The 22810-nt window shown below is 40.5% G+C and overlaps 3 protein-coding genes across 3 annotated transcripts; all 3 read left to right on the forward strand.

Moving 5' to 3' along the window:
- The first annotated feature begins 750 nt into the window (after positions 1-750).
- LOC117902571 (D-3-phosphoglycerate dehydrogenase) lies at positions 751-4695 on the forward strand. The gene is made up of 6 exons (XM_034814030.1): positions 751-964; positions 1134-1184; positions 3105-3259; positions 3713-3932; positions 4003-4135; positions 4208-4695. The coding sequence occupies exons 1-6, from the start codon at positions 881-883 to the stop codon at positions 4561-4563; spliced, it is 999 nt and encodes a 332-aa protein (XP_034669921.1). The 5' UTR covers positions 751-880; the 3' UTR covers positions 4564-4695.
- A 3857-nt stretch (positions 4696-8552) lies between these two features.
- On the forward strand, positions 8553-22770 carry LOC117901356 (guanylate cyclase 32E). The gene is made up of 23 exons (XM_034812065.1): positions 8553-9060; positions 16650-16780; positions 16843-16954; positions 17039-17113; positions 17175-17282; positions 17343-17466; positions 17525-17674; positions 17740-17848; positions 18287-18371; positions 18425-18577; positions 19206-19358; positions 19416-19597; positions 19665-19773; positions 19844-19910; positions 19964-20061; positions 20120-20430; positions 20506-20675; positions 20764-20953; positions 21394-21534; positions 21591-21783; positions 21843-22049; positions 22095-22253; positions 22313-22770. The coding sequence occupies exons 1-23, from the start codon at positions 8857-8859 to the stop codon at positions 22691-22693; spliced, it is 3612 nt and encodes a 1203-aa protein (XP_034667956.1). The 5' UTR covers positions 8553-8856; the 3' UTR covers positions 22694-22770.
- LOC117901355 lies at positions 15325-16383 on the forward strand. The gene has a single exon (XM_034812064.1). It carries the CDS (start codon positions 15359-15361, stop codon positions 15974-15976), a length of 618 nt encoding a protein of 205 aa, XP_034667955.1. The 5' UTR covers positions 15325-15358; the 3' UTR covers positions 15977-16383.
- Positions 22771-22810: the final 40 nt, after the last annotated feature.

Below are 22810 nucleotides of genomic sequence, written 5' to 3' on the forward strand. Positions count from 1 at the left end.
TATTTAGTTTATTTATTGTACTACCCTATGGAATATCCACTAAGTTTCCAGCACGTATGATCGGAACGATCTTCGATCTGCGGTGCGCGATCCTCAGTTTTGTTGGTTCTGTTTTCATTTATCTCATTCAATTGTTGTTCGGAATATGTTTTTGGAAAATACGTAGTTAAATGAAAGCTAAATTGCAAATAAAAGCAAATACAATAAAAATATTGAAACCATGTGCGGAATGTCTAATCAATGGGGAGGGGAATAAAAAATGGATGAATACTCAAAATTAAATGGGGAAAACTTACAAATTTCGAGAACAAGTTATTTGGAAGACATATCCACACAACTTTTTTTTTTGAGTTGGGATAATCTGTAATCCAGTAGTCTACGAAAAACTGTTTACATTTTGTAAATAAAGAAGTTACGAGAATATTTGGCCTTAAGACTCTAATCCTGATCAGAAATACGCTTTAAATGAATATTATCTTAAGTCGGGTAATGATGCAGAAAATATTTGGTACGAAAATATTTAAAGAATTCTCATGGTAGTACAACAACAATGGGTTAAGTGATGTTTTTGCACGCCAAAGCGAATGCCCGAAAGCTGCAGCCAAAAAAAGCCAACCAAAAGCTCCAGCAAAGAGCGTCAACTGGCGCTCTCTAATACTCTCTTCTCACTGATCGCCCCCAAGCGATTATCAACCGCAGTGCATTGCCAGCGAACAGAGTCAGGTTCGATGGCCGTTTGCTCTCACTGTGGAAGTCACTTAAAAATCGTTTGTCTCCTCGAGCAGATCGCGAGTTGCGGAAGGTTTACTATTTCTCTCATACAAACAAGACAATTGACCGGTTGATCCGATATTCCAGTACTTGTTTGGGAAAGTTTAATATGCCGCTGAAAATTAAAAATGTGTTGGTCTGCGATGCAGTGGACAAGTCGTGTGTGGAGCTGCTCCAAGAACATGGCATAAATGTAAGTTTTCCATGGAGTGAGAATGCAAAAGCAAACACTGGCGTGTACATGTACAAACGTCTGCATGCATGTATGAGTGCATGTACAGAGACAATCAGCAAAAAATTGCACTTGATTGATTGCAGTGCACAATTTAATCAAAGTTGTTTACGCATTTCGTTTCGACAAGGTTACATACAAGCTGAAACTCCCAGTGGATGAGCTGTGCAAGGAAGTTAAGGTGAGTTGTTGCCAAGGGATTTTAATACACACTCTTAATCAGATATGAATGTATATGTATGCATGTACCTTGTCTGTATGCATGTATGTAAATATGAATGTGCTTACAGTATGTGTAAAAAGTGTTTGTAGCTTTGAGTATTCAAAATGTAAATTGTGGTTCTATGCAAATGAGAAGTGACTGAGACCGAATACTCTTTACATTTCCAAATTTCAGAAATTTATATTTCTTTCTTATAAAGAAACTCTTGCATTAAACCTTTTTCATAAATCCAATTGTGGAGTGTTACAATTTGTTCAAAAAGTTAATAACCCTTAAAAGGGTGCTCTAACTAAAAACAAGCAAAATCTAGTGCCCTTGTAAAAGCACTTTCTTGACCCACTGTATATGCGAATGAGATAACTTTATGTAAGTGAAAGCCTCTTAAGTGATTTGACTGCGGGTTAGAGACACGTGCATTTGCTGCAGCACCAACAAATGCTTGTAAGGTTATGCATTAATTCAAAGTAACATAATATGTACATACTACGTAAACATGTGCATACATATGCATTGCTGTAACGTGAAGCTTAGCCAAGAAGAGTATTTCAGACGGCTGTTTACGATACACTTGCCAGGCAAGATCAGATGGCAATCAAATGTTGTCTGATCCAAGCACCCCACCAATGAATACATTTTTTACAAAACAACTTGGGTTGCTAGGGAACTTTGACTACTTGCATGTTACAGCCATCTGATAATAGTGATTCCGACTCGTAACTAATATTTATAGATGTTATATTACAGCTTTATACTTAGCAATACCCCCTGCAAGGGTATACTAATGTCAAGAACAACAAATTACATTCAAAATATATACACACAAACATCTACTCGCACGAGCTTAGGTTTGATTTGTTATCAGCTAGTGGCAGAGCGATTATCTGCTCACTCTCTCAACGTTCATTTGTACAGACAATAATTTTGAGAGCTCATAATACTTGAATATATTGCAGTACTCTTCAAATAATTGGATTTAGCTTCAAACTGTTTAGTTTTAAACAGTTTACAGAATAAAAAACAAAAGTTAATGTTTAGTTTAGTTTTGCAATAAAATAATATTAGCTAATAGACGTACACAGTACATTAGTACAGAAAATACACCAAAAAACATTCTCCTACATTTTTTTCTCTTTAAAAAAACTAAATCTCTCACACCAAATGGTGAGCCATTAGCTGAAATTCCAGTCCAGAAGTGCATTTAACTGATTTTTGAACTAAAGGATTATTCCAGGTTTTCATATTTTTACGCAGCTTTGCAAATATTTTGTTTGTGGCTTTGCTTTTTCCCTTTAATACTCGTACAATAAAATCAGTCAGTCGTGAGACTTTAACAAGATTAGAATTTTCGCAAAAATGAACATGTTCAGTCATAAAATTTATCCAATTTTATGTTGGAATAATAGTTAAAAATCAACAATTGGTTTGTGTTTATATTCAGAATGTGGAAATCAATTTAGAGATTACATATTTAAAAGAAAACGAAAAAAAAGATACATTTAAAAACATGAGGACACGGTATTCAAGTGTTGGCTCTGGCTGAACCCAACCAATGCTTTGATAATGAATATGTGTCATAACACTTCGAGCAACGAACCCGTAAGATCACGGCGCAAGACATTGTTATCGCCTTTTATGTAGGCCCAATCGAATCAGTCTTATCAAGCAAACTACCGATCAGACGATGTTGCCTCAACAAGTGTGCAAAATATATTAATCGAGGCAGGGAACAATTTGTAGAGCAAGATAAAACACTCCTAGGGTACCAGCTGATACGCATGGGGAATCAAAAGGCAACTAGAAAACCCGATTATACTATTACATGGCTATCATAAATATTGATGTCTACTGTAATTCTTAAATTTCTCACATTACCCACAGAAATATGACGCAGCCATTGTGCGCTCGGATACGAAAATAACCGCGGAAGTTCTGGCCGCTGGTGCTGGCAGCCTGAAGGTTGTGGGCCGTGCCGGAGCCGGGGTTGACAACATCGATGTGCCTGCAGCGACAGCGCATAATGTCGTTGTCCTTAAGTAAGTGCTCCTTAAGCCGTTAGTGCCAGCCCTTGGAGGGATGGAGGTATGGAGGATGGCGTTTGTCGATGGCCCAAAATTATGCGCATTTTCAATCGGCGGATTGGCTCGCTGTCGCTATCGTATTGCAGCCTCCAGACCACGACGACTTGGGTGGGTCAATTGACGCCGTTTGACACGCATAATTAAGGGACGCCGAGTGTCGCGCATAGTGGGAGTAATGGGGTCTTCGATGTCACAAGCCACAGCACATTGCCAAGGATACGGAGCAAAGCGCGAAAATTTGCCATATTTTTGTTCTCTTTGCTTCTTTTTTTTTGTATTTGAAAGAACATTTGCATAATGCTGTCTAGTCACAACAAACGCCACCCCGAAACTCCAACCTCTGACTCCACTCCCGTACTGTCTGTCACGGCATTTAGGGAATGGTTAACTAAACTCTGTCGCTTTCAGCACTCCGGGTGGCAATTCTATTTCTGCCTGTGAGCTGACGTGCATCCTAATTGGTGCCCTGGCCAGACCCGTCGTCCCCGCCGGCCAGAGCATGAAGGAGGGTCGCTGGGATAGGAAACTGTACAGCGGCACGGAGCTCTATGGCAAAACATTGGCGGTTCTCGGTCTGGGACGCATCGGACGCGAGGTTGCCATCCGCATGAAGACATGGGGCATGAAGGTGGGATTGAATTAGTTTTTTACCTTAGAAGTCAATATTAATTGAACATGGAATGTTTTTTGTTGTGTAGATAATTGGCTATGATCCCATTACCACGGAGGCAGAGGCCAAGGCTGCGGGAATTCAGAAGCTCACCCTGGAGGAGATCTGGCCCCTGGCAGACTATATAACTGTGCACACGCCTCTGATTCCAGCTACCAGAAGTGAGTATTCTGTAGATTTATTTTACGTTTTGATATCCGGTATTCATAAACTTTGTCTCCTCTTGTTCGCAGATCTCATCTCAACGGAGACTTTGGCCAAGTGCAAGAAGGGTGTCAAGGTCGTGAATGTGGCTCGTGGCGGCATCATAGATGAACAAGCCATCATCGACGGCCTTGAGAGTGGCCAAGTGGGTGGTGCCGCCTTCGACGTATTTCCCGAGGAGCCGCCCAAGTCAGCGGTCACCAAGGCCCTCATCAGTCACCCGAAGGTGGTGGCCACGCCCCATCTGGGTGCCAGCACAGCGGAGGCGCAAGTGCGTGTTGCCGTCGAGGTGGCAGAGCAGTTCATCGCTCTAAATGGCAGCTCCCCGAAGTACACTAGCACCGCGGGCGTTATCAACAAGGAGGCCCTTGCACATTATCAGTAGAGCATCGTTGCTGCAGGAGAAATTCGAATTAAAGCACTCTCACAACATTCAACATTTGACGGAGATCCGAGAGGTCCCAGTTTTATGATTAGTTTTCATGGTAAATACAAAACAGAAATATGTATGAATAAACATAACCGAACTGTTAATTTACCGCAACTGTACTTTGAACATACAAACAAATTTAAGAACGCTGAGAGGCAGTAGCATAAGCAAAGCCAAGGAAAGAGCGCAAGAGCAACGCGCTTTTGGCACTCTCTTGGTTCTTTCTTCCAAAGAGCGAGAAAGCTCAAACTCTCTCTTGGCTCTTGTAGAAAGCTAAGCTGGAATTAAAGCTAAAACTCTCTCTCTCTCTCTTTCAATGCCAACTTCTTGAAGTCTCGTATTCAATTCGCATACTCTTACTGCTCAGATCAGAAGCAATAAATGCTCAGTGTCATCAGAACCTTCAGGGCCGGAAGATAGCTTTTCATTTACTTGTTTTGCCTTTATGGATTGTCCAACCAAAGAGCTTGTCCTCAAAATAACTGTATTTCTGCTTGTTTACAGACTACATACTGCGGGCAATAAATAAAAGGAGAGTGAGAACAAAGTTTTCTGGCCGTCAGCATGGGATGTGTGCTTATGCCTTGGGCAAGTGTGAAAGCCTCCAACTGTACCAACATTCAACGGCTTTCATATGTATGTATGTATGTACATAAATTTGTACATACATACATACATATGTACATATGTACATCTACTTATCACAATCGTAAATGCTGTTTAATGCTATTTGTCGATTCAAGTTTAAAAAGATAATTAATGCGGGTTTGTGCAGCTTATATAAATAAATCTGAAATTATTATTTTTTTATTTATTAACATACTTACATATATGTATGTACATAAATACATTTGTATGTATAAGTACGGTTCGAATGTATTTTCGAATGTACACATATGTATACATACATATGTACATATGTATATAAAACATGTATCAACATATTTATGTATTTTTATCATAATTTGTTAACCAAATATGAATGCATTTTTCTTTTAAATCTATAATTTCGACAATAACATAAAACATTTATTCTGATTATGAATATTCAAATGTATATTTTTTATATACTTTTGTTGATTTCAGATTCGTAGCTCTACCCAATTTAATGAAACAAGGGTACAGTAAGTATACCACTGTTATATGACACTGTGCTACTACAGTATTAAACCCGGTCGAAAGTCAATTAGCGGGTATTTTTCTTGCGTGGACAACTGTGTTAATCGAAAAAGTTCTTATTTGCCGCTCCTTGGCGGGTAGCTCCTATTGCAAAAGCAAACCCTCTTGTGTATCTTATGTGGTACTCATTGTAGTGTACCTTAACAGTAAACTAAGTGAAAGTTAACCCCTTGAAGCAACTTTTTGTTGCTTTCTTTCTGACTTTTACACTCAACAGTAAACGATTTCCAAGCAGTCCCCAAAGAAGAGAAAGAAATAGTGAAGGAACTTCCAAACAAGAATGAATGAACCATTCATTCATATGTAAAATGTGGTACGACCCAAAATATCACAAAGAAATTTCCAGGAAAAATCTCCACAATAGCAATCAAACATACATATTTATTCTAAGCTAAATGAAATTCAAGGTACAGCCTAACTTAATTCCTGACTTTCTGATGAGCGTATAAAAGCAAAACAAAAACTTAAATGAATAACTAAAATTCAACTTTAACTGCTGCATAAAAATTTTAATATTAATATGCAACTGGAAGCAACGTTTCCGCATGTCCTATCAAATGAAAACTGCTGCTGTCAAATACATAATTTACGGGTCAGGAAGCCTGAGCGAATGGGCTGCCAATCCCAGTGTCGACATTATTTTGGATGTGCACACACACAAACAAAGGACCTCAAACAGTTATGTGAATGTTTGCTAGAGACATGATTTTATGGTCGTGGTAAAAGACCAACAGGAGTCACCCCGTCAGGAGTTAAAATTAAAATTTCATTTCAATCAGCTTATGTTTCAGCTCAAATGGAATCAAATGTTAAGCCAGAATTGAAATTGAACTAGAGCAAGCACATAGAACGCTCTCAGACATAGCCCTTAAACATTAGAAGGATGCGTACAGTGCGTGTCAGAGCAGTCAGCTTAAGGGATGTTTAACAGTTGAGTCGCTAGTTGGATAACCTATTAACCAAAACGTGATTGGTCTTATGGCAGAGTGGGATCTAGAGTACAAAAGTTTGAATAAATATTTGGTCAAGCAAAATCAATTATATTATAAATGAATTCAACGAATTATTATTAGTTATCAGCTTGTAGTTATTCCTTTCTTCCGGTTGCCAAACAACTCTGGCTGGCACTGTACACCCTTAGAGCGAGTATGCAGAATTGTATTCAGTTACAAATTACCTTTATCGATGAACAATTGCGGCTCTCGCTAGGCAATTTGAAATACAAACCCGAGACAGGCACACAAGAATTTGAATGCGCTGCGTAATAAGACATGTGATGCCAGAGTCGCAGGGCAAAAACAATTCAATTAGTTGACATCGTACACGTGGATATACAATAATTGAACAAACGCAATTAAAAACAATACGCGACGCTTCTAATCTGAAGAGCGTGAGAGTACTTACAGATGACAATGAGAGATGTCTGCGCTGCGAATATGTAAATTGTTTCCTTAGGAAATCCTATTAACCCACTCATTGCAGCAGAATGTCTACTTGCCCATAGAAAGCTTTTAGCTGAAAAGAATGACCATGACAGTGACCACGGCCCTGAACTTGAACCTTAAAAATGCACGTGGAAATCGTGTCAATGTGCTGCTCCGCAATGTGCTCCGAAAATCCGATTAACCCACTCATTGCTCTTAGCTGAAAAGACTAACCCTGACAATGGTTAGTGGGTTTTATTCAGTGAAAACTCCTTTAACTGATATCAATTTGAAATCTACATATCAGCTGCTTTCCCATTTAAATGCAATAAATTTGTGCTGCCATGAAACAATTGATTTATGGCAGCTTTTCTGATAACATAAATTTCTTTCTAATCTCTAGCTTCAAAATAAAAGCAAATTTGAGGCAACATTTCTGAGAAATACCAAAAATCATCACAACAAAATGTTAACTATTTTGAATGGCATATACATATACTTACTGCGCTTCATTCATAGAAAACATACCACTGGGCACCTCAAAACATGTTTACCTGCTCCAAAATAAACACATAATTGGGGCTTACTTCCTTCAAAATAGCACAGCGAAAAGTACAAAATAAGTTTGTTTTTCTTTCGCCTCGAAAGTTGGTAATTAAGAGGATGTAAATGTTAAAAAACAAAATACTTACGAATGCAGTTGCGTAAGGAAACCGATTCCACTTTGTGCGGGGGTAGATGCGTTCCTAGGAAACATGAGAATAAAGCAAAAGAATAAATGCCACCCAAAATCTATTTGCTCCACACATAAAAAAGGTTGTCAGATTATCTCCATAATTGACGACTAGACTGACTGAAGATGCCATTTGATTGCAGGTGGAAATGTGATTCGCAATTTGCAGGCAAAATGTGTTGGATAAACATCAGGAAGGAAATAGGTAACGTGCTCAACAGGACAGAAGCTATTCGACCTGATGTGACATCGACTCCTACTTCTACGCCCACGGACATTGGTGGCGTACACAAATCAGCATTTGGTCAGTATAATTTTGAAAAACGGAAGATTTCGACTCTTGGGGGAAACAAACAAACAAAGTCCTTCACATGCTGACCAAACCCACACAACAAGAGGCCAGTGACAGGGGGCACCATGCCATCTCCCTTGCTCCCAGGACTCCATGGTTTTTGTCATTCATAGACCACTTAATTTTGGCGCGACGCCTCGTCCTCTGCTACCCAAAGCCGGAACCGATACGAGTGCGACGCAGAACACGAAGCTCGTAGGCTATAAAAGCCCAACCGACTGGGCACGAGCAGCCACAGTCTCCGCCAGACTACGGCCGTGATGAAGTGCCGTGGTGCAGCAGCAAAGCATAACGGATAGCAGCGCCAGAGACCAACAGAGAAGAACTGCAGCCATCACCTGTTGGGATTAGAATTTAGAATATTTAATATATGTGCGGACTCTGGTCGGTTGTTTATATTAGATGGATTCTCGAGCTCTACTCCGCACCATGTGATGGTATTTCTTGGTGACGTAGTGCCGTCAAACAGTGCCGTGGTCGTTGTTGTCGGAGTTCCCTCCGTCCTTGTGCGTAACGATATCAGTTTCGTGTAAAATAAAACTTTATTGCGTCCGTTAAGAATGCCTGCCACTGCCACAGCCGCATTCTGTTGCAATCTCGCGTTGCCTGCTGCCATCCTGGTGTTGCTTCTGCTGCTGGGCACTCAGAGCAGCACCCTGCCAGGGAGAGGAAGTGCAGCAGCAGCAGCAGCAGCAGCATCCTCGACACGCCGTCTCTCTGACACGATAAATATTGGATTCCTAGCGGAATACTCCCAGATGAGGGTAAGTAAATGGAATCTCCCAACGCTCCTCCTATCCCCCATTCGCGGTGATTTGTTTGCATTGAAAAATCTGAAATAAAATATCAACGAAATTATCGAAATCCTGACGCACATAATTGTAAATACATTTTTGTGCCCGACTAATTGTGTATGTGCATGCATAATATATGAACTGATGGCATTTACAATTCAAATTCCAAAACCCAAACTTGGGCTCCCACGTCAACGCACATCCTGTGCGGAAAATATCATCAAATTTATAGCTTCGATATTGGGCGACAACAAAATAACTCAAACACATCAGGCGAGGCGCGTGTCCTCCCTTGAGACTTTTGACGGCCATAGTCTGCCAATAATTCTTGACTTGAGTTTTGACTATCGACAGTGCGTGGCATATGTGGAAGACAGTTTTAAATGGTAACAGATAATTCCAGATTCATTTTTAAATTATAAGAAAACAATTGCAAGCAAATTGATTTCTGTTGATGAAAATATTTGTTTAATTTTTGAGGATTGATTAATTTGGAAGTTCTCGATGTTTTCAAGGACATCAATAGTTTGTTTTTATAATTTAAAATACATTCCAAAACAAGAAACAAATTTAGTCCACGTAAATTAAATTTTAAAACATGTATTAATAGGAATATTTACTTTGTTCTCTGCATAAAATATGCCTCCGACTTTAGGCAACACTTTAAACGCAGTCGCATAATTTTGAGACGCAGTGTAACACCTCCCCATTCTGCAGTTATTAAAATGAAATTTCGCACAAATTATATTTAAACAGTATCGTAGGCTCAGGCACAATATTGACAATCGTGAAGGAACGCCTGTCCTTCAGGGTATGTGGCACAAGTTACACCTTTCCCAAGGATTCCCGTTTTGTTTTGCTTTCAAGCTACAGTCAGGTGAGAGGGGACAACATACGTGTAGCATACGCAGAGAGATAAATAAGGTTTATGCAGTTCCCATCGATTGGGCAGTAATCCCTATCAGGACACTAAAGCTTTTCGTCAGATTGGAATGCGATTTAATTGGAACCAGCAGATGCTGTATCCTGTCCATCCATACACATATGTATGTAAATGATAAGCCCAAATTCAGAGTACCAATGCCACTTACCGGACTCTAACTGGCCAAGCAAAATAAAGGGCACAAAGGCAAATCCATCAAGTGTCAGTTGTGCTTCATAAATTGGACAAAGCCAGAGGAGCTTGGCCATTCGGCGACTGTCCTTTTGCAGTTGGGCTTAGTATAAATGGGAAATAAATGTTTTATACATCAGGGTAATATGGTCAGAGGTAAGCTGTCACAAGATTGTGGGCATTGTGTGTGTGCGTGTGTGCGTGTGTGCTGCGAGCGGATCTAAAATAGAGTGATGATGGCATGTCAAAACCACCCAATCATCTAGAATAATCTTTGGGATTTGTGGCTGTTTGTCTAGAGATTTTGATGGACTATTTTTAAAATCAAAATTGCCATAAAGTATGCGCATGGAGGAATTTGATAATATTAATAAGAAGTCCTAGCTTAAGGAGAACGCAATTTTATTTGTTCATTATATTCTGCCTGGCATAAACCATGTTGATTGACAGTGAGTTGCCAGGCGTACGAGTATTCAGGTAATTTACGTAAATATTCACTCATCGCATATTTTCTGTGCTTCGCAGTCCTGTTTTATGATTCCCCATTGTACCATCTCGCGATTGTTTTTATTGCCCTTTAGGGCATTCACACCACACCAACAAAATGAATGAAAGAAGCATTGTTCATTCATAAAGTCAAGATATGACTGAGCAGAGTGAATAATTGGTTTACCCTGAGGGTTTTTCATGTTCTACGGAAGTTCAGAAAATTGGAAACTATCAAATAGCTTTTATTTCATTTCAATTTCAAGGAATAAAAGTTACAGTGTCGCTTTCTTTCAATACCTCTGCTGGCCCATACATTTTATTCCGGCAGCCAATTCGGGAAAACAGCGATACAGCGGGAAATTGCTCGTAAAAGACCCCAGCAACAAATTTCCACAGCTCGTTAAAAGGACAGCAGCAAGCAAAGTAAGATGAAAGGATAAAATCTACTTTAATTTAATTTAATTTAATTTAAATCTTTCGCAGTCATTCTTGCTTTTAATTGACTTCAGAACAGCAGTGGTATCAACAATATCAATACAATTATTTGATGAAATGATAATGGAAGGCTGTAATTACCACTTAAAAAGAGCTTTAAATATTCTTAGAATTATTGAATTTCATAGAAAAGCATTTATTTTTCCGGCTAGCCAACTAGCAGTTAAATTTCACTTGAAAAGAAATTTATAATCTGAGTGCTCAAGCTTTTTGACAACAGCTCCTTCTCCCTGCGAAAGTCGGTAGGTCAGCCGCGGTTAATGACACCAAAAAGCGGAAACAAAATAAATTTTTAAAGCATATTAAATGTTGTGAGAATTTATTTCCGTTGTGCGTAGGTGTCTCGCCATCAGCTGTTTGGTTTTTGGCACAGTTAAAGTATGAACAAAATTCTCAGAAATTATTCAAATCGCTCCCTAGTCGAATCATAATAGAATTGATTGAAATGAATGCAAGCCGCATGTATCTCAAATGAACTCTAAATCGCTTTCAGGAATGCTCCCTAGGTGCACAGAATATGCTTGATGTTTATTTAAGTGGTAAAAAGTTAGGCGGAACTGATTGCTGGAAGTTTATGGCACGAGGACATTGTCAGCGGACACCGCAGCGACAAATTCCCTGCGTTTTTGAACAGCTATTTCTGCGAATTTTCCTGGGCAGTTGGGGGGCTTAAGCAAATCTGATTTTATGATTTTCTTGTGTACTTCACATTATTTTAAGTCCAAGAAATGGCATCTCTATGATGCTAACTGCTGCTGTGGGCCTTTTCTGGAGTTTTTGCGCTTCACAGTTTGTATTTTGAATATTTTAATAATATTTTGCAGCGGGTATTTCATTGAAATATAAAACAGTGGACTGAGTCTTTGTTCTTTCGAAAATGTTACCTACTAGACCCACTGTTCCATGTTGCTATGGCATTGAAACACATACTGTGCCTCCATAAGTGGTAGGTCTTGAGGCAATTTGTTTTCCAACCTTTCCGCTGAATATTTCTCATCTTTCTCCTCCCTCTCATTTCCGTAAAAGGCTGCCGGGATGCACTTGGGGCGCACTTTTATTTTCATTCTTTACACCACTTCGTACACACTGAGGACTTAAAAAAGGGAAAAGACAGCAAGTCTTCATTTTCATGAGAATATGATTAATTAATTACATTCCTTTAAAATGAGGAATTGCATATATTTCAATAGCTGCAAATTTAAATTAAACCAAAGGAATTAAAAGAATGCCGTTGGCTTAGTACACAAAACTACGGAAAATGAACAATATGAATTACAGGTATGTTTCCTGGTTGCAGTGCGCATTTCATCTCACAGGATGCACTCATTTTGAGGTACTTCAAGTCCTTGTGTTGCTCTGGCAACATCAATTATAAATATAATAATTATTAAGGGAATTTGTGTTATCAACATTTCTTGAAATTAATCCCTTCCCTAATGATTTAAAATGTTTCTTAAATAAGTAAATACGAGGAAATGCAAGCCCTCAAGAAGCACCCACAAACTGCATAAATTTCCCCTCTCCCAAAGACTTTAATTTATCTTCCATCACTCAAGAAGTAACTGCTTAGATTAGTAATAAACTATTTATCCAAACAACTGTCGGCCAGAAAAGCTCTCACTTTGTTACAGAAGTGTGTCCTTAGCCGGAAGACTTTTCAGGCCATTTTTTTGTTTCCCTCATTCTGTTGGCACATTGACACATTGTTGACTCTCTCTCCGCTTTCGTTTCTGGGTAACGAGAAGAACGAGAAACCAAAAGACTGGATTGCATCTTCTCATTAGCTTGTTGCTCTCAAAATGTCCAAATGATTGCAGTCGATTTCTAGCCCGAGTCTCGTAGGTCAAATTGCTATTTTGCAAAGGCCGTCAGCAAGATGAAACTGCAACGATATTTTGCCATGGGAAATTTTGGGTTTGTGCAGAGTCCCGTCCCCTTCCGGTCGGACGTACGTGTGTCCTTGGATACTTGGTACAATGTGTGCATTTGTGCTCCTATGGCGATTCGAATAATTGCTCACTCGAACGTGATGGAAATCCTTTTGGATAAGCCCATAAAACTTGCCGGCATGTGGCATTGATGGCATTTTCCCTTTAAAGTCTGCAAATACGTCTTTGCCAAATATTTCTTTACCAAATTGAAAAACAAAATTTGGTAAAATTTTGATTGGAAATTAAATGATTAAAAACGCAGACTCACACTCAAATGTAAGTAGCTACATCCACAGAGCGTAATTTATTTCCATAATTGCTGACCAAGAGCATACTCAAGGCGTCACCACATCTCTCCCATCTCTCATGCCGTGCCAAGTGCACAAGGGACGACTCCCAGCAACACGACAGACCACAGCTTGCCATCGACACTGACCTGAACCGACTGCTTATTTACAGCTCCTGTATAAGTGGATTAAAATTTGAATTAAAACAAGTACGAAAGGCAGCAGCATAGTCCGTGTAGCGACTGACAGTTACCCATTGCTCACAGAGGCAAATAATATTGAAAGATGGAATTTTGTTCGACTTCTTGGTACGGGCGAGCAGCACAGGTTTAGCCTTTTTTCAGATTAAAATTAGTTCCAATCGTTGTAAGACCACCTTATGGGTAGTTGACTGCTAAAAATCCACGGACTAGCTAGCATTCATTCAGGTACACGGTATCTACAATTTTCGAGTATTTTTTTGTGTCCTTTTTTTGAGTCACTTTTTTTCTCTTGTTATATTAATAGCTTTCCGAAATTCCATATGACAAGGGATTCTGCCTCTCCACACTTAAACCTTGACGAATCATTTTAATTTCGAGTACACTCTGAATGGACCGTTTATGAGGGATTTTCAACGTGGCCCTCCGTTCAAGCTTTTCCTGGAGTACACCGCAGGGCCCAATCATTAAGAACGGCCTGGTCAAGGGCCCTCGTCATTTCTGCAGTGTAAAGGACTTAAATCATTGCTTAAATTGCTGATAACTACCAAAGAAATGGCTGCTCTGAACTCTGAATGTAAAAAATCCCACTAACGAATTTTTCTAGCAGTATTCCGTTCCTAACTCAAATGTCCTGCCACTGCTGAGAGGGGTTTCCATGTTAACCAGTTCCATAAAGCACAGGGACAGCTTAGGCTTAGCTTAGAGTAGGCTTTCCGAGATGGCGCATACAATATCCCAGCAAGAGCCACTTGGGAATCAATGCTCTGCAGCCTGACTCCAGTCGTTAGAGTCGCGAACAGTGCGTTTCCATTTCGGGGCAGCTTTAAGAATCGAGAACCAAAGCACATCCTGTTTTATTTGCGAATTTAGGGCTCTAATAACCAAACCCAAAACCTATAAGCGGCATAGCCGGATCCTGGCCAGACGTGGCCTAACTCAGCTGTCAAATGTCATAATTGAAATAATTATGTTAATATAGAATATTTTGCCATGGAACATAAATGGTCGGATAAACCACACACTTATGTATGTGTGTAAATATGTACACTCATATTTAGAAATATGTATCTAATAGTCCAACATTTTAATGCATGGAGGGTTAGGTGCCGCCCACGCTTTAATTATTCATAAATCTCATAGATGACCAGATGGCGTTTAAAATATTTTATTTCAACTTAAATGTCCGCAGACGACTATTTGTTGCGTTTATGTTTGGTTTAATATGGAGTGGATTTAGATTGATTTTTATTTAAATAAATATGTTAGTTAAGCGGAAATGCGGCTGGCTAATTATTTTTTAATAATTTCATAATAAATGTGGTTTCTAGTGAACTATTGAAAAAATGCTATAAATTAGCTGGTAACCACTAATAATAGTTTGACTGCAACTAATTAAGTTTTTAAGTTTTAATTTAAGTCAATTGTATGCATTGTGCGAGAGCATTATGTCTATGTGAGGGAAAAGGGAGAGGGTTGTGGTGCTGCGCTCTCTTTGACTACATTGAGACAAGAAAACTCACCCCCAATTGTTAATCCTCGCTGGGGGAGTGAGTGCTGCGAGTCCGATTGCATCAAGACTTGGGAATCTGGTAATGGTTGAAGGGCTCCATGAGTACCAGGTATAACAATAATCAGTGAGCAAGCCAGGCTAATCAGTTTCTGTCAGTTTTTACACTTTACAATACAATTTTTGTAATTTTGTATTTTCATTGTTTTTTTTCCAAATTTTCTGGTTTTACTGTGTTCAATATGGGTAATTTCTCGATGAAGTCGGCATGTGTATTCATAATGCTCCAGACGGCGGCCATCATATCGATGATGGATCTGGAATTCAAAATTGTGAAGCCAACTTGCAGATTTTGCCAGAAGCCTGAAGCCGTAGTGCGGTTAAACTTCGATACACACGAAGTGCTACAGAGTCCTTTGTATTCTCTGTGCGCACTGAGCTTAATTTTCTACGGATATGGTGTCGTATATCTGCGGACAGATGCGCCTTCGGAGGGCTTTGTCTTACGGCTATGCAGCGCCAGTGTGCTGCTGTGGCGCAAGCTCAGTCCCATAATGATCCTGCCATGGCTAATGATGGTGGGTAAAGGCATATGGCCGTATCCCGAACGCCTCTGGAATTGCATTTTCATGGAATACGAAGGCGAGATCAATAACTTTTATTGCATGGCTTTTGCCGCCATTTCCTTTTGGATCATCTCAATGTTCGTGGTAATTTGGACATTTCTTATGGTTATCAAGACAAACCAAAGACTGATCTTCTCCACACGACTCGAAACGAACGCAACATCTGAGCTACGCGCCTATATACAGGCAATAAACGAATCATTCGGCTTTGAATTGGTTGTTATCGATACGTAAGCAGTGCTCAAGAGATTTTTGGATAATTTTTACAAATAAAATCATTAAAGATCGCCCAGATACATTAATAGGTGGTCATTTTACCATCTAGCGCCGTAATAATTTAATAAGTGAGCTAGTTAAGCGTCCATTGAAGATGTTTATGCTGATCCATGGGACATGAAAAATATTCTCAACAATTATCTCAGGAGCAATAGTTCAACGAACTGCAGCAACATGAACCTATCCTGGCACTCGGCATATCTTTTGGGCACCTGTAATTCAGATATACCAATTGTGCAACAGTTTAAATAATAAAATAAGAGCCATACAAAAAGGATCTGCAAAATACTTACAGACAAGAACATGCCTACGAAACCCTCTTGGAATTTATCCCAAATACCGAACCCAAGTTGCAGACTTTATCCCATTCTCATTAGTATATAATATTCATGTACAAGCTTAAATCCAGCTTAAATCCAATGTTTATAGTGCCTCCCTCCACCAACGCTGTTGTAGTCAAGGGAAATATTTTGGTCGGTTTTGCATGGGGTTTGTTTGGGTTCCGCACTGCCCCACTAACCGACAAAATATGAATAAATTAAGTGTCAAACACACACTCAAACCCTTGCCTGCCGCGGTGGCCGCACTACTAATTATTCGTCTGGCTTTAATGTGGCACATTTTCCCTCAGGTGACACTTGGCGGACTGCCACTGGCTGTGGAGGACGTTAATAAGAACCCACATCTCCTGCCGGGCAAAAAGTTGGCCTTCAAACCCGTAGACATTGGCAAACAGAGTGCATATCGGATCAAGCCTTTAAGGTGAGTCTCCGCAAACTGAACAGTGAGCCACTGACATTGACCCTTTTGATTAACGTTACCAGGGCCATGACCCAAATGCGGGAGACTGGCATCACAGCCTTCATAGGACCCGATGAGAGCTGCACGACGGAGGCACTGCTGGCTTCCGCCTGGAATATACCAATGCTATCGTTTGTGAGTGAAACGATATACATTATTGTAGAGTATAGCATTTACTAGAGTATTTTCTGTACACCATTTCCCATCTATCCTATGTAGAAATGCTCTGACTCAATTGTCTCCAACAAAAGCACATTTCCCACCTTTGCACGTACTCTGGCACCAGCCTCAAAGGTAATGCCTCTCACTGACTTAAGAACTTTCCAAAATATATATCAAACATTTCCCCATAAAGGTCTCCAAGAGTGTTATCAGCCTGTTGAGCGCCTTCCATTGGCAAAAGTTTGCCATCGTCGTGAGCTCCAAGCCAATTTGGGGCTCAGATGTGGCACGCGCCATACAGGTGAGTATCCGATTTCTATGGCTATAGTATGTCCAACTGACTTGCGGTTTGCTGAATCAGGAACTGGCAGAGGCGAGGAACTTTACCATCAGCCACTTTAAGTATATATCGGACTATATACCAATCACGAAAACACTTTCGCAGATTGATAAAATCATAGAAGAGACCTACACAACGACACGCAGTAAGTAAAGAAAATAAATGTACAGCCAATATATTTTACTGATTAATATATCCCTCAGTTTATGTATTCATTGGAGAGCATATAGCAATGGTTGACTTTGTGCGGGGTCTGCAGAATCGAAGGTTGCTCGAGAACGGCGACTACATCGTGGTGTCTGTGGATGACGAGATCTATGACTCGAATCGACGAGTGAACATTATGGAACGTAGTAAGTGAATTGTATGGTCTAGGTGGTCCCGGATAGAGTTCTAATGCATGCACCATCTATTCCAGATTATTTAGATCCTTATATTAGAAAAGAAAAGAGCAAATCACTGGACAAAATCTCATTTCGTTCAGTTATAAAAATAAGCATGACATATCCACAAAACCCCCATATTCGGTAATTTATCTGAATCTTAGTTACCTAACTATGCGTATTTCTGTTGCCACTTTCTAAGAAACGTTTAACAATCTTGATCTCAATATTTTCAAAAGATCGATTTGAGTTTAACTTTTAACAACAGTAGTTTGAGTTCTTTGAGCATGTTTTAGCTACAATTATTAATATTCTTTGACTTCTTTATAGTTTTTAATTATGTCAATTAGGGTTTTAGTTTTGGCAAAAATACTATATATCATGCGTTACGTTTTCTTTTTCCAATTATTTTTGAAAAGTTTCTTAAAAAGTTTCCCGTTTCAACTTAAATTCCAAGCTAGTTTTCCATTTTAAAATTAATATTTGAAGTAATTCATTTGCATGGCTTTTCAATGAATATTATGCCAAATTTCGTACGCAATTTTGTCCGTCTATTTTTCCGTTTTTCCATTGTGTTTGCAGCGATATTTGTTCGAAAATAAAGGAATATGCGCGTAAGACTCCGTTTTTGGTGCCATATCATCAGCGTGTGTTCGACAACATATCGGTGGGTAGAAAATTAAATATCTGATCTCTACTTTAAGACTCCTTCATCTCTAGGTACCCATTTATGGACTGCATCTCTATGATAGTGTTATGATCTATGTACGCGCTATATCGGAGGTTCTGAAGCTCGGCGGCGACATATACGATGGCAATCTAGTAATGAGTCATATTTTCAATAGATCTTACCATTCAATACAAGGATTTGATGTAAGTGCACATTGCTGGAGAATTTATAGGAAGAGGATGTGAAATAATTAAATCTTTAAGTCGTAAAACGGGAAAAGCTATTAGGAATCACTCACATGTACATGTGTGACAAGTTCTTTGCGACAAATTTCACTTTCTAAGGAGGATAATATTCAGCAATTTTCGTACATCGCAATTTCCGAGTGAATAATTACATTTTAAATACGAATAAATACCAAGCAAGCAGCAATTCAGGTGCAAATGGCCCACATAATCGGCTGGACTGTCAACCAGTCAACAGTTCATTTGTCAAAATGTTCGCACAATGCTAATGTGCTTTCAGCTTAGTCGTAGATATGCCTTCTGGGCAGCAGCTTCCCCTGGAATGTATGTAGTTAACACAGGCTTATGCTGGGGTCATCAATCTCACACTTGTGGGTCAACCCAATGCTGTTGATGATGATGAGGGAAATAACAGGACAGCATTTTCAAATGACAAGTCAGCGATTCAGTCAGAGGCGTATCTTTCATCAATCAACAATGTCGCAGCAGGCGAAAATAGCTGAAGGAGTAAACATATTGCTATTATCTAATCCTTAAGTTTCAATTAAATTCTGACTTATACACCTAACAAACCTCATTACCATAGGTTTACATAGATGCCAATGGCGATGCTGAGGGCAATTATACGGTGATAACATTGCAAAACGATTTGAGCAGTGGATCCGCTGGTGTATCTCTGGCCAAGATGTCCATGCAGCCAGTGGGTTTCTTTGCCTACAACAAGCATTCCCTGATACCAGTGAGAAACATCTGAAAAGAACACCATAAACACACTTAATAATTGCCAAATTCATAGGAGTTTCGATACATAAAGAATGACAGACCCATACAATGGCTGAATGGTCGCCCACCTTTGGCAGAGCCTGTCTGCGGTTTCCACGGAGAGCTGTGTCCTCGCAAGAGACTTGATTGGCGGTACCTGGCCACAGGTCCATTGTGTGCCCTTGTCGTTGTTGTGGCTATCGCTCTACTAATCAAGCAAGTTGCCCATATTTCCATTAGTTGGTATTTGCTTTATTAATCATAATTATGTATTCTGTTGCAGACATTATCGTTATGAACAGACACTGGCTGGTCTATTGTGGAAGGTGGACATGAAGGAGGTGACGGTCATCAATCTGGGTGAATACAACAATCCCAGCAACAAGAATATAGTGGGTGAAATATTACCTCTAATTCGATCTAATTTATGTGTGATATCTGTTTTCCATGACCCTCTTACAGTTTCAAATCTGTCGGCAAAGTATACTTGTGGTTGGTGAGCCCAACAAGAGGTCCTTTACGAATATTGGTACGTTTCCCTATCATCTCGAGTACCTTATTTAATTCCCCTATTTGATGCAGCTCTTTTTCGTGGGAATATTGTGGCCATGAAGAAGATACACAAGAAGAACGTGGACATCACTAGATCGATACGAAAGGAATTGAAAATAATGCGTGAAGTGAGTGCGAGTCCAAGAAAGTTATACCAGAATTCAAACTAACTAATCACAACTCAAGGTACGTCATGAGAACATCATCAATTTCATTGGCGCCTCCACGGACCATGGTTCCGTTATACTGTTTACCACTTACTGCGCCCGTGGCAGCCTGGAGGATGTGCTGGCCAACGAGGACCTGCACCTGGATCACATGTTCGTGTCGTCGCTGGTCTCGGACATACTGAAGGGCATGATTTACCTGCACGACTCGGAGATCATATCGCATGGCAACCTGCGGTCCAGCAACTGCCTCATCGACTCCCGCTGGGTGTGCCAGATCTCGGACTTTGGCCTGCAAGAGCTTAAGGCCGGCCAGGAGGAGCCGAACAAGTAAGTCCTTACTTTTGGTTAACTTTTGCACCGGGACATAAGCACTCCATCTTTGTGGTCTTGTGACGTTCGCAGAAGTGAACTGGAATTGAAACGTGCCCTGTGCATGGCGCCGGAGCTTTTGAGGGATGCCTATCGACCGGGTCGTGGCACACAGAAGGGGGATGTCTACTCCTTCGGAATACTCCTTTACGAAATGATAGGCCGCAAGGGTCCCTGGGGCGACACGGCCTACACGAAGGAGGGTGAGCCCCTGAATCCCTGCATTTATTCAACAAAAACCAATAAAATATATTACTTTACTTCACTTATTCATATTACATTCCTTCAAAGAGATAATTAAGTTTGTCAAGTGCCCGGAACTGCTGCAGCACGGCGTATTCCGACCGGCTCTGACGCACACCCACTTGGACATACCGGACTATATTCGGCAGTGTCTGTGCCAGTGCTGGGACGAGGATCCAGAAGTGCGGCCCGACATTCGGCTTGTACGCATGCATCTAAAGGAGTTGCAGGCTGGTTTGTATGTACATAAACACCACAAGAGTGGATTACAACGGGAAAGCAAACAACAAATTCATAAAAGAGAGTGAAAAATGCAGTGAAGGGGTAGATGAGGGGGCATTAACTGCGTAATTGCAATCATCAGCTTGCAAGCTTCCGCAGCTTGAGCACCGTGTGGATCGTGAGAGAGCAGTGTGGATCGCAGCGCTGTCAAAGAGCGCAGTGGCTTGTTGACGGGGAGCGGTAACAGACTGTTACCATGGGCATTAACAGAGCAGTGGCTCCGTTAGTGCTGCTGACTTGAATCCGCTCTTTGTGTGACACCTTCTGGGGAAGAGTTATTTTGGTCCCATTTTTACAGTTTACTTCCACAAACGAGCAGACATCTGCGATAAATTCTATTCTGCCAATTATGCATGACCATTAATAATCCTTTAATTGCACACAATTCATTTACAGAAAACCCAACATATTCGATAACATGCTCTCGATAATGGAGAAATATGCCTACAATCTCGAGGGACTTGTGCAGGAACGAACCAATTTGCTCTACGAAGAGAAAAAGAAAACGGATATGCTGCTCTACCAAATGCTGCCCAGGTAATATTTTGAATCATTTTCAGATTTGCTTAAGTAAAATCGCTGGCTTTTGACAGAACTGTGGCTGAGTTACTCAAGCGAGGAGATCCTGTCGAAGCGGAGTGTTTTGATTGTGTCACCATATTATTTAGTGACATTGTGGGATTCACGGAACTGTGCACCACCAGCACACCCTTTGAGGTGGTGGAGATGTTAAATGATTTGTACACCTGCTGCGATTCCATCATATCAAACTATGATGTTTACAAGGTGAATAAGATATCATTAATCAGGTTAAAAATCCATACAAAAACATTGATCTCATACAGGTGGAAACGATTGGGGATGCCTATATGGTGGTGTCCGGATTGCCGCTACAGAATGGCAACAGACACGCTGGGGAGATAGCCTCCTTGGCCCTGCACTTGCTGGAGACGGTGGGAAATCTCAAGATACGACACAAGCCCACGGAAACGGTACAGTTTCGCATCGGCATACACTCGGGTCCATGTGCGGCAGGTGTCGTGGGACAAAAGGTAAGTGAATTACCCCAAAAAGGAGACATAGTAAACCCCTTTTAGATGCCCAGATACTGCCTCTTTGGGGACACTGTGAATACAGCCTCGCGCATGGAGAGCACCGGGGAGTCCATGAAGATTCACATCTCAGAGTTGACCTACCAACTCCTACAGTCAATTGGCAGCTATGTCTGCATCGAACGCGGTCTGACCAGCATTAAGGTGAATATTTAAATATGAAAAAGATTTCTCTTGATTAAACAAACCCACTGCAATCGTAGGGAAAGGGTGACATGCGCACCTACTGGCTCACAAAACGTTTACAGGCCGAACTGACGCCGGATCTGATCAGCACCGTGGACACTGTGGATGCCTACTGCTCCATGAGCCGCGTCAACAAGGAACACACACTGATGCAGCAGTATCGCAGTCCCATGTCGAGCAACATTAGAACGGGCGCCTGCAACTGTGCCACAAAATGCTTATACAGTCGTCGCTCCGATGACAACGTGACCAACTCCCACGAGACTCCAGAGTTCCCGAAGATGACCGATTCGACGCAGATGAACTGCAGCCATTTGTGTGTCTGTCGCTTGAACAGCAGTCAACTGATTAACAATCGCAGTCCGCGATCAGCGCCAAGTATTACCTTTAGACTGTAAGATGTTCATATCTTTGACAGAGGAGCTTAAGATGGGATCCACTTAATTCGATCCATGGAAATATTTCCTGACGTCCATCAATGTTTATGTTTTTGTGAATTAATTATACATATACGT

Source organism: Drosophila subobscura, chromosome U (genome assembly GCF_008121235.1).
Source record: "Drosophila subobscura isolate 14011-0131.10 chromosome U, UCBerk_Dsub_1.0, whole genome shotgun sequence".
In the NCBI taxonomy this organism is placed as follows: Eukaryota; Metazoa; Arthropoda; class Insecta; order Diptera; family Drosophilidae; genus Drosophila; species Drosophila subobscura.

Excerpts from the sequence above, each read along its gene's own strand:
- LOC117902571 (XM_034814030.1), top strand. The coding sequence starts at position 881 with ATGCCGCTGAAAATTAAAAATGTGTTGGTCTGCGATGCAGTGGACAAG. Across the intron at positions 3,260-3,712 it reads CATAATGTCGTTGTCCTTAA|CACTCCGGGTGGCAATTCTA; the intron begins GTAAGTGCTCCT and ends TGTCGCTTTCAG. Across the intron at positions 4,136-4,207 it reads TCTGATTCCAGCTACCAGAA|ATCTCATCTCAACGGAGACT; the intron begins GTGAGTATTCTG and ends TCTTGTTCGCAG.
- LOC117901356 (XM_034812065.1), top strand. The coding sequence starts at position 8,857 with ATGCCTGCCACTGCCACAGCCGCATTCTGTTGCAATCTCGCGTTGCCT. Across the intron at positions 16,955-17,038 it reads ATATACCAATGCTATCGTTT|AAATGCTCTGACTCAATTGT; the intron begins GTGAGTGAAACG and ends TATCCTATGTAG. Across the intron at positions 20,431-20,505 it reads GGCCAGGAGGAGCCGAACAA|AAGTGAACTGGAATTGAAAC; the intron begins GTAAGTCCTTAC and ends TGACGTTCGCAG.
- LOC117901355 (XM_034812064.1), top strand. The coding sequence starts at position 15,359 with ATGGGTAATTTCTCGATGAAGTCGGCATGTGTATTCATAATGCTCCAG.